Genomic DNA, 12046 nt, shown 5'->3' with positions numbered 1-12046 from the left:
CAGGATTAGCCCGGGCAGTCTGGTGCTGAGTCCACCCTGAGGAAGTAAAAGCAAAGCAGGCTGAGTGAAGGAGCCTCACCTGATGGGGCTGATGGGGGACAGGAGGGCCTTCCTCTCTCGCTCCGGCAAGGGCTCCCAGTGGAAATCCAGCTTCCAGTCCAATACCCCTCGCTGCAGGTCCTTGGAGGGGTAATACTGGAAAGTCTTCCAGTCAATCACGTCTAGGACTGGAGACACCACCCTGCTCCTGGAAAGAATCGTGGAATCAGATAAGGGATACACACCCTCCACTTGCTGGGGTACAGAAACATAATCCAGACACATGCTGCCCAATATGGCAGCTACCAGCCACACTTGGTTACTGGGTACCTAGAATAGCATCTGTCCGAACTGAGATGTGTTGTAAGTGTAAAATATGCGCTGGATTTAGAAGACTTGGTTTGAAAAAAAAAAAGATGTACAAATCTCAGATTACATATTGAAATGATAATATTTTGGACATATTGGGTTTACTAAAATATTTTGTTAAAGTTAATTTCATCTGTCTCTTTTTCTTTTGTAATGGGACTACTAGAAGTGTTTAAAGTATATCTGTGGCTCATGTTCTATTTCTACTGAACAGTACTCTCCTAGAAAATATATTTTTCCACAAGGAATCGGGGACCCATTTCATTAAAAAGCATGCCTGCCCCTTTCTTTAAAAACCTCTCAGGATAAAACTGAGACACAGGGGAACAGGGACTTAGGCTCAGCTCTGCCACTAATGTGCTGTATGATCTTGAGATAGCTGTTGCACCTCTCTGGGCCTCAGCTTCCTCATTCGTAAAATGGGAGGTTGAACTACTTCTCACAAAGGTCTTTCTCAGCTGTAATGCTCTAGGACTGTGGCTCTTGACTTCTTTGGGGGTCTTTGATCCCTTTGAGAATCAGGGGAAATCTATGGACCCCTCTCCAGAAAAATAATCGTATGCATATATACAAAATATCGTGCACAGCTGCAGAGGGTTCATGGGCCCCTGCTCTAGGGTCTAGTTCTTGTTCCTCCCTGGATCATAAAACTTCATTGGCTTGAAGAATCAGGATTGTCAAGCCCCAAAAGGGTCCTCATTGTTAAAGTGTGTGTATGTATGAGTACGTGGTGTCTCTCAGCAAAGACGTGAGTCTAGGTTGATTTGCTCATTTACTGTTGCTGTTGGTAATTGTATTTTATCCCAATTTTTTTGCACAGCCTGGGATTACGTGACCTCAGAGAGGGTGATGTGGGAAATTGGTACAGGTTGGAAACTCTGCCTTTTAATTAAACAAGTAATCACTTAGGTGTAGCAGGAGCTGCCCTCTACCTAGTCAGTATCTCACTCACATTTTTTTTCCGGCCTCTCACAATAGTTTCTTCTAAAATGCGTACCATGGAATGAATCAGGCCTGAACTCAGGGGTGGCTGGAAGTTACAAGTCTAAGAAAAGGAAGATTTCTGGAAAAGAGATGCCAGCCATGCTGTTCATACTCCCATCAATTTCCATCCACCTCAGAGACAGCCAGGGCTGGCACGATATGCAGAGGGCCGGGGTGGTCCTGGGATTCAATGATCTGCTTTAATCTGTGGCCTCAAGTGACTGGCCTTGGCATGAAGAGTCATGGGGTTTATATTTACAGCAAGGATCTTGATATGCTTTTCCTGCGCTTTTCACATTGTTCCCTCTGGAAGGTAAGGGGAACTTAATCTCTCTGGCCTCCACTCTTTTGGGGCACCTCGCATTGACCTAAGAAAAGTGAGAAGCAAGGTCAAGGCAGAAAGGAGGGCACCCTCCCAACTCTCCGCTTACTGTGGAATAAGCTGAGCAGACGAGATGTATTTGGCTACTGGCCAAGCATTTTGCGGAATTTCAGAATCAAGAGCCAGGGGGCGGAATTCTAAAGAACCCCATCAAGTTTGTGCCATCTTAGTAATGGTAACAGGACAAGAAAGGAAACTGCATTCAAGCGTCCACACAATCAATTCATCCCAGACCTTTGAGCTGTGTCCTTCTTGATAAAAGGCGTACAGCCCTTTTCATCAGAAAACGATCACCCTAAAATTCATCAAATTTCTCTTTTTACTCTGTCTTGCCGGAGGCTCAGTCGTACGTAAAGCTCACTTCTAATAACTGTATTATCCCCGATTTCTTTCGTTTCTTTTTAAACTTAAATTTGCCAGATTTCCCTGTATGTTTTATTTTTTTTAATAAATTTATTTATTTATTTATTTTTGGCTGTGTTGGGTCTTTGTTGCAGCGCGCGGGCTTTCTCTAGTTGTGGCGAGCAGGAGCTACTCTTCGCTGCCGTGCGCTGGCTTCTCATTGCGGTGGCTTCTCTTGTTGCGGAGCACGGGCTCTAGGCGTGCGGGCTTCAGTAGTTGTGGCACGCGGGCTTGGAAGCTGTGGCTCAGGGACTCTAGAGAGCAGGCTCAGTAGTTGTGGTGCACGGGCTTAGTTACCCCACGACATGTGAGAGCTTCCCAGATCTGGGCTCGAACCGGTTTCCCTGCATTGGCAGGCGGGTTCGTAACCACTGTGCCACCAGGGAAGTCCCTATCCCCGATTTCTAACACTATCTTTTCCTTTCCGAAATCTCCTTTCCCTTCTGTTTTAGCCAGATACATAAGTGATTCATCATAAGCCTCTTTGAGTACATTTTGGATAGAGATAAAGAATAAAATGTCAGTGAATGAAGTGAAAGATGTTTCCTTGTTTTGGTTTTCATTCCCATGGACCATAGCGGCTTCCCAACCAGGGCTGAATTAGGAAGTAACTACAGTCTAGGGACTCGAAAAAAGGTGGTTTAAAAAAAAAATCTTATATTTAGCTTTGTGTTTCGAATCTACAGATGTAGCTGGTGTGCTTGGACTTCACTTAAAACAAAATAGCAAAGCTTCCCTGTCTGACTTGGAAGGAGCTAGGAGAGGGCTCACTCCATCATCCTGTCACTTGCGAACTGAGTTTTAACTCTCAGGCGGACACGAGATCGATCCTCTCTTAAGCCTTTCTAAGCTCCAGGAGGTCAAGCGTTTGGGTTTCAGTGGAGCCATCAACAAACACCAGCCAACTGAAATATGTGAGGTCAACCAAGGCACCACCGTCCAGAGAGCCAAAAGCTACCTGCAGTTGCAAACTTTACCAACCAAGCTTTTTACCGCAAGGAAGAATGAACCCTAGTTCCTCTCACCCCTCTTTATTTTCCCCAGGCCTGGATGTTCCTCCAGCTCTACAATGTATGAAGTCATTTTGGAAGTTCGTGCAAATTCTCCGTGTTTGTGAGAAATATCTTATACTGAGAAGCAAAAAGCTCTGAATTCCCTCTTCCCAGAGCTCTGCTGTTCAGGTGCGACCCCAGGACTGACGCTGGCCCTTCCAGGACTCTGCCTGCTGAGGGGAGTGGAGAAGGATGGAGGCTGGAGAGTTTCCTGTGGGCATCAGACAGGAGGAAGGCTGCTGCCTCTGCAGGGCTGGAGGCATCTTGAGCCCCTCGCTGCTCTTCCACACACACACACCCACACACACACACACAGGATTCCTCAGACTGCCTTCCATCATTTACGCCCTCGAATGGCGGGGCTCTGTTCCTTGCCCCACCTTGCTTCTCCCTATGGAGCAGGCCCAACCCCGGCTGAGAACTAGGTAACCTTAAGAGCTAGGTGTTCCTAAGACAGGAGCTCAGACAGACCAGTCTTCAAGTGGGAAACAGCTCTTGAGCCTCTTGACAGCCTCTGGAGCCAGGAGTCCCTCTAAGAGGGTGTTGCCCATTTCCCCTTGGAAATTGTCCTTTTTCTCTGGCCGTGACTCTTACTCCTTGGCTTGGGCACTAGGGCTGGCAGTCAGCACAGGCAGCGGTGGGTGGGTGTTCTCCGAGTGGCTGAGCCTGTGGACTGTTTCTCCCTCTCCCACCTCCTGCTCTGCAGCCCCCGGGGGTGAGTTACCTGTCACCAGCTATTCTGGCCAGGAGGGGCTCCAGCCAGCCCGGGTGGCACTCGCAGTGGGCGTCCATGAAGACCAGCACGTCCCCGGCGGCCCTGGCGGCCCCCAGCATCCGGGCCCTGGTGGCGCCCAGCCTCCTCTTGCTCCTGAGCAACTTCACCCCCTCCAGCCGGGCCACATACTCGCTGAGAGCCGACTTGAGCTGTCCTGGAATCAACGGGACAGCGGGGTCACGGATGCCACAGCCCGCGAGATCGCGAAGACCATCGCTAGGACCACTGTCAACAGGTCTATCTTGGGAGCTGTGGTGAGCACAAGAGCCCCGAGCATCACGTACATTGTGGTGGTTGTTAAGGTGTGAAATGCTTCGTTAGTTTCGGTGGGTCAGGATTCTCTCCAGTAAGCACCAAAAGAAATGGTGTCGTAAAACTAAGAGAGGAGAGAACTCGCTCACATTCTCTAAATGCAGCAGTGAGGTGGAAGCGGATGCTGCTGGTGCCCTACTCAGAAGCCCTGAGATCCCTTTCACTGATTTGGTTTGCTTTGCATGTGCCCAGCTGCTGTGGGTTGGCTGCTAACGGCAATCAGCAGCCTTCCCTGCAGATGTGCCCTAGAGCATTGGAACCACCTGTCCTGCAAGTGGCAGGGAGTCATGCAGAATGATACCCCTCACCCCAGGTGCCCGAGTCAATGACCCGCCATTGCCGGGGTCCCAAGCCCGCTCCCTTGCCTCAAGGCAAGACAGATGCTGGGGTTCAGTTTACCCTGCAGAGCTCCCCCTGGGATCAGGCTGGGGCTGAACTTCGTCTGACACCCCATCTAAGCTCAGCTCCTTCCTCTGTCTCTCCTGCTTTCCTCACTCCCCTACAGCGTTCCCCTGAGGGCACCGCCCCCGCCAAGTCACATGCACATGATGCCCCATCTCAGGTTCTGCTTCTAGGGTACCTGACCTAAGACACAGTGGTCAAGGAAGTCAAAGACAGAGGGTCCATTTCATGTGACATTGGCCAAAGCGGTCTCACTGCAGTGGTAGCGGTGACTGGGCAATGCAGTGGATGGAAGAGAAAATGGGAGGTAAGAAACTGAGACCAAAAGTCTAAACATTCTTTTAGGAATGACAATCTATAGAGTTGACAGGATGAGACGAGCTTGTTAGGCTTTGTATTCAAGATCAGAAACGCTATATGTATGGGCATGCTGAGGACACCCAGATAAGCAAACTAGTGGAGATGGAAAGAGCAATGTATAGTCGTTCCTCAGTACCTGGGTGAGGAGATTGGTTCCAGGACCCCCCGTAGATACCAAAATCTGCAGATGTTCAAGTGCCTTATATAAAAGGACAGTGTAGTCCGCCCTTTGTATCTGAGGGCTCTGCATCTGAGGATTCAACCAGCAGAATACGTCTTTGGTATTCACAGAGAAGCAGTGCCTCTGGGGCTCTTCACTAATGAGTTACCTGCGCCTGCATCCCATCTGCAGGTCTGCTTCGGGGAACCTTGCCTGCACAGGTTCCAAACCCCAGTCTGTGCACGGGAACCCCCCAGGGTCCAGGCCCTCCCCAGGGAACCTGGAGGAAGCCCGCTGGCACCTTGCTGGCTGAGGTCATCCACCAGGATGATCTCCTTCAGGTAGGCCTTGGGCGCTGTGTCCAGGATGCTATGCACGGTTCTCAGGAGGGTGGACCAGGCTTCATCGTGGAAACAGAGGATGACGCTGGCTGTGGGTAGGCTGTCTCCGGGATGCTGCTGCAGACACCTGCAGGGAAGAGAAGCAGGGCGCTGAGGGGAAGAGCAGGCCCTGGTTGGGGCTTCTTCAGCCGATGGCTGTCCTCCCAACTCACCGGCTCTCTCTGGGTTTTCTCAGAATCTCCACATAAAGAGAACCCATTACACCCTGACAGAAGTGCTGTCCACTATCTCCCAAGACTCGGGTTCCGAGAGTTTCTTTACAGTGTTAACCCATGCCTCTCCGGTAGCAGTTGAGAGGTATTACCACCATTCTCAGCAGATGACTGTCCTAATCTGTAAGGTGGGAATGAATGACAATATTACCAACCTCTTAGAGCTGTTGTGAGGCTTAAACAGGACGAGGTACATAGTAAGTGTCCTGTGAACATGAAAGATCATCGGTTTAGGGGCAGGGACACTATTTTCTTTGTTTTTGTATTCCTATAATCTAGTACAGCATCTGACACATAATACATGTTAAACAATATTTCAATCTATGTGTGTCCTTTGCCCTAAAGTGGGTCTCCTGTAGGCTGCATACTGTAGATTATTGTTTTTTTTAATCCAATCTGCCACTCTGTCTTTTTTTTTTCCCGACTCTGTGTCTTTTGATTGGAGCATTTAATCCATTGACATTTAAGGTAATTATTCATAGATATGTATTTATTGCCAATTTTAACCTTGTTTTCCCATTGATTTTAAATTTCTTCTCTGTCCCTTTCTTTTTCTTTTTCCTTTTCTGGTTTGATGATTTTCTTTGTATTATGCTTATGTTCTTTTCTTTCTGGTTTTTGTGACTCTATTGTATATTTTTGATTTGTGGTTACCCTGTTTTTCAAGTATGTTAACTCATCTTCCTATATCTAATTGCTTTAGACTGGTAGTCATATAGACTCAAACACATTCTAGGAAAAAAAAAATCTATATTTCTTTACTCTCCTCCTTCATATTTTATGATTTTGATGATTTTATGATTTTACATCTTCATTTTCATTCTTTTGCTGTTCATTGTGTTTATGATTGCTTTAACAGGAAATTTTTAATTTTTAAAAAATCTGTGTACTGGCTTATTTAAATGATTTACTTTCCAACTGTGGTTTTCTCTTTCCTATAGATTCTTACTTCTTTTCTATTTACAGAAGACCTTTCAATATTTCCTTTAGGATAGGTTTAGTATTGCTGTATTCTTTTAGTTTTGGCTTGCCTGAGAAATTCTTTCTCTCTCTTTCTATTCTAAAGGGTAATATTGATGGGAAGAGTATCCTAGGTTGCAGATTTTTCCCTTTGAAGACTCTGAATATATCTTGCCACTCCCTTCTGGCCTGCAACGTTTCTGTAGAGAAATCAACTGACAGCCTTATGGGGGTTCCCTTGTAAGGAACTCTTTGTTTTTCTCTTGCTGCCTTTAGAATCCTCTCTTTATCTTTTATCTTTTAACCTGTGGGGCGTGTGGCCTCTGTCCAGAGGCTGTCAGGTCCCACTTTCCTCTCCAGAAATGGGATGCTCTATATTTGTTGTGCATCGGGTCTGTTGAGAGCTCTGAGCGAATCCACAGTGGAATGAATTCTAATAACAATCTGATCCATGTAGCAGTGCGTGGCTCACATTGTGCGCAAAAGGCACTTTCCTAAAATGCACTTCCAGAGTGCTCCTTTCTAGGTTGCAGCTGCTGAAACCACTGGTCCCTCCTCAGAGGAGTATTTGCATTTGAATTGGGGTTGTCTCAAGGACCTCAAACTTCCAGCATCTAAAGGCATCTGTGCTGGTGGGACTGCACAAAGAGTGATGATGAGAGGAGGCTGGCTCTGCTCGGGGTGGGGGTGGGGGATGCCACCTGAAGGGTCACCAGCTGGACATCCCCCTGTCGGGTGCGTCCCAGCCAAAGCTGGAGCTCTCAACACTCTGGAAACCTGCCCGTGACTCTCTGGGCAAAATCCTATGTGGTGGGGGATTGATACTAGGTAAGTGCTTTAATTTAATGGTAAAACAGAAATCTTAGACAATTAAACAAAAAAGCGCATGAACATCTCATAAGGTAGCTGTGACAATTGTCTTATTGTTTCTGTATTTACACACTATTTCTTTTCATAAAGTATTTAAAGTCACTCTCAAGAAATATGTACCATAAAATAATGGTAAAAGAAAAACTAAGGCTGAAAAGTCAAGAGTAGGGAAATAGAAGTAAGAGTGTGTGGACAAAGAATGTCGCCTGCCATTCCAGTAAAAAGAAAAGAATGTTGTAGCCATCAAGCCAACAGCCAGTGCATCCCTCACCCACAATGCACCCTGAGGGGACTCAGGATGCAGAAAAAGAGGATACTTAAGATACTTATCTGAGGAATAATTTCAATGAGCCCAGACTTTTGCATCTTCCCTTACATAGAAAAGCACTAAAATCATTAACTTGAGATATCTGTGTTTTGTGATTAGCAGATATCTTTTGATGTTCAACTCCATGGTTTGTCTGTCTGTCTGTCTGTCTGTTTGTTTGTTTTTTTGTTTTCAGCAAAACCTCCTACATATCCTCCCCTACCTCTTTGGAGCAGTTCCTCAGAGCTATTTGAGAGCCTGTCTCCCGGGCTATGGTCCTCAGTAAGGTTCCCAAATAAAACATAACTGGCAACTCTTAGGTCGTGCATTTTTCTTTAGCTGACAAGTAGAAAGTCAACATCTGGAGAAAGAACATACATTCATAGGTCAAAAGGGCCTTGGTATTTCTAGAGAGAATTTAAAATTTGACTCTGAGCTTCCTGGTAGCCAGAGCAAAATAGGGGGTTTATTCTGCAATAGAATTATTACCATCAGAAAAGTTACATACCAGATATTTTAGGGAAAGCAATGTTCTCTCTAGACTGTTTTTTTTTTTTTTTACAATTTATAACTTTTTCATTTGAAATCATTTAAGACTCAAAAGAAGTTGCAAAAAGAGTACAGAGAGTTCCCGTGTTATCTTCACTCAGCCGAGTGATCCACAACGATCCAAAACAGGAATCTGACATTGTTCAATACTATTAACTCAAATACAGACCTCATTTAGATTTCACTAGTTTTTACACCTAGCACTAATTTCTAAAAGAAATTCCTATGGACATTAGAAAGAAGTCCCTCAAGAGATGACAGTGTCCTTAGAAGCATCCCTAAGATGAATAAAATAATGAACTATACTATACATGAACCTTTACAGCTTGATTTCAGGGATGGTCAAATAACACATCCAAAGTGAAACCAGTTCCCATGAAGTTTTGGGACGATAACGGAGAGGCCCCAGCGCACGCTGCACTCTCGGCTGAGCCTTCGACCCCCTCTACCCTCCCTCTCTCCCACCCCACAGCCCCGCCTCTCACCCCAAGCCCTGGTGGAGCTTTCCTCCTGCAGTCTACCCGAGTTCGAGAAGTTCCACTCTGCCCCCAGAACTGCTCTAGACCTGCTCACAAACAAACAGGTTCAAATTTTCCTTTGTGTGTTCTCCATTTCCTGTGTGGTTGTACGTATTGGCAGATCCAGGGGTTCTAGAGATGGGGACCTCCAATGGCTGTTGAAAAGAAATCTTGCCTCAGTGGACTCAGTGAGTACAGAAAAACCCAAAAACATTACTGGGGCGATTGCTCGGAGGCTGGCTGTTTTCCAAGTCAGACAGGAGAGGAGTTTGGGGACAAGGAGGCCTGCATATGGGATGCCCATGGGTGCAGATTCAGAGGGACTGAAGTTCATCACCTCAGGGCAGAACACAGCCATACCTTCCCCAGGGCCTGGCCCCTTCTCCACCCCAATCTATAGAATATGTGGACAGGAAACAACACTTCTGTGTGTGTGTGTGTGTCTGTGTGTCTTTGTCTGTGTGCACGCATGTGTCGTTGTAGAATGGTGGTCAAAAGAGCTTGGATTTCGGAATCAGACAAATTTTGATTTGAATCTCCCCCCTGCTGCTCCCTGAGTTTCTTTGGGTAATATACTCAATATTTAACTCTCCTCAGAGTAAGGAGACGGGGGAGCTTCCTGCCGGGCTACAGAGCTGGGGACCCCGGGCAACCGACTTTCTCTCCTTGGCCTCACAGGACATTCCCTGCAGAGATGATTCAGCTGTGGACGCGGGAGCCCCGCTACTTCCTAGCTGTGCAAATGACCCTGGACAAGTAACGTGGCTTCCCGGGGCCTTGGTTTCTGCAGGCGGGTGACAGCTGCCCCCGTGTTGCAGGGCTGCTGTGAAGATGAGACGGCTTTTTCACGAAGCACTAAGAACGGTGCTGGCACTGAGCGCTGTGTAAGTATTCGCTGCCATGATCAGAGGATGTATTATCACTGCAGGATGGATCACGAAGTCTCTTCCAACCTTGAAATTCTGTGTTCCTGACTCTTCTTTGCATAGGAGAGGGGGAAGGGAAGAGGACAAACCAGGGGGAGCAGGGGTCTCAAAGAGAATCTCATAGGACTCCCCTCCTCTCCCTCCACTGGGGTTTTCTAGGTTTATGCATAGATAGAACTGCGTTCTCTCTTCCTGGTGCGAGAGGAGGGTGAAGAGATGACAGGCAAGTCTGGGATGAGCTCAATAGGCTGTGAGGACTTTGAAAGGCAAATGGGCTTCTGGAAGCTCTTCCAAGGCCAAGGGCACTACCTCCCTGAGCCGCGGAGACAGGTGTCCTGGCACCAGCTCCGAGAGGACCCTTCACCTGCCCCGTGGAAAGATGCTCACACGGCCTCCAAGACATAAACAGGTGGCGCTGGAACACCTCTTCAGGCAACCGCAGAACTGCCAGGAGCCATGAACTGGAAATAGCCGTGGCGGTACCGTGGTCTTTCAGGGCCGAGCGGCGTGGGCTCCTGCGGGAAGGCCGGTGCTCTCACCGTGGTCTGAGCGCAGTGCTAAGTATCATCAACAGAGGTGTGGCGAGGCCTGTGTCTCGGGGCCAGGGAGATGCTCTTCAGAGGAACCAGGATTGATTCTTTTGTTTCTGGAGGGGTGGGGTGAGCAGGCGCAGGTGCCTGTGGGCAGGGCAGGCTGTGTAGACCCCCGTGAAAGGAAGGGCTCTGGATACATGCCTGGGCTTCTGCGGTCCGTGGCCATCAGCCCGTGGGCAGCACTGGGTCTCGTAAGGATGGGCAGACGGGCCCATGTGGTAGCACAGCGTGGAGAAAGGGGATGTGGCATGCGATACCCTGAGAGCTCAAACACCGTGACAGTTTAGGGCATCTTAGGAAGAGTCCGTATGTGTCATCAAGCTTTGGCATTGAGTTCAAATCCTGGATCTGTCCTTGTGTGACTTGGACAAGCGACATAAGCTCTCTGGTAACCATCTTTCCTTTCAACAATTTCCAGATCCGCAAAACCAGTCACATCTGTAGTAATCAATTGTTATTTTTTGAAATACTTTTGATTCCAGTAAGTCCTTTTTGAGCATGCATTTTACTTAACCTCAGTATTTTTCATCTGTAAAATGGGTTTGTTGGAAGGATCAAATGAGTTAATTCATACAAAGTACTTAGACCAGTGCCTTACTCATAAGTAACAGTTCAATACATGCTAGTTATTATTATTTCTTGCAAGCCTCCCAAGGGCCTGAATACCTCTCTAGGCCTCAGTTTCTTCATCTGTAAAATGAGGATAAGAAGTAGAGTTATTTTAGAGGACTACTTAAAGATTATAAACTTCATATAAATGGAATCATATAAAATGCAGCCTTCTGTGTCTGGCTTCTTTCACTTAATATAATGTTTGCAAGGTTCATCGTGTTGAAGCATATATCAGTACTTCATTGCTTTTTACTGACGAATAATGTTCCATTGTTTGAATAGAATAATGTTCCATTGTTTGAATAGACTGTATTTTATTTATCCATTCATCAGTTGACGGACATTTGAGTATTTCCATTTTTGGCTATCATGAGTAATGCTGCTGTGAACATTCATGTATAAGTTTTTGTGTGAACATATGTTTTCAGTTCTCTTGGGTATAGAGCTAGGACTGGCATTGCCGAGTCATGTGGTAAATCTATGTTTAATATTTTGAGGAACTGCCAAACTGTTTTCCAAAGCAGCTGTACCATTCTACATTCCACCAACAACTTCTTCACATCCCTGTCAACACGTGTTATTGTCTGGGTTTTTTTTTAGCTATTCCAGTGCGGGTGAAATGGTACCTTACTGTGATTTTGATTTGCATTTCCCTACTGACTAATGATTTGAGCATCATTTCATGTGCTTTTTGGCTATTTTCTATGTATTCTTTGGAGAAATGTCTATTCTAATCCTTTGCCTATTTTTTTTTTCTTTTTTTTTTGTGGTACGCGGGCCTCTCACCGTTGTGGCCTCTCCCGTTGCGGAGCACAGGCTCCAGACGCGCAGGCTCAGCAGCCATGGCTCACGGGCCCAGCC

The 12046-nt window shown here is 46.8% G+C and overlaps 1 protein-coding gene across 2 annotated transcripts in view; it reads right to left on the bottom strand.

Moving 5' to 3' along the window:
• The window catches only part of GALNT15 (polypeptide N-acetylgalactosaminyltransferase 15), a 39575-nt gene that overhangs the window by 16529 nt on the left and 11000 nt on the right, over positions 1 to 12046 (bottom strand). For both annotated transcript variants that reach the window (XM_028490121.2, XM_007102251.3), the window contains exons 2-4: positions 5539 to 5705; positions 3953 to 4157; positions 80 to 247 (exon numbers count right to left, since the gene is read on the bottom strand). In XM_028490121.2, coding sequence (XP_028345922.1) covers positions 80 to 247; positions 3953 to 4157; positions 5539 to 5705 — 540 coding nt within the window. The remainder of the gene's footprint in view (positions 1 to 79; positions 248 to 3952; positions 4158 to 5538; positions 5706 to 12046) is intronic.

Source organism: Physeter macrocephalus, chromosome 1 (assembly GCF_002837175.3).
Source record: "Physeter macrocephalus isolate SW-GA chromosome 1, ASM283717v5, whole genome shotgun sequence".
NCBI lineage: Eukaryota > Metazoa > Chordata > Mammalia > Artiodactyla > Physeteridae > Physeter > Physeter macrocephalus.
Note: the sequence above shows the minus strand (reverse complement) of the source record. Positions and strands in the feature narration are given on the sequence as shown.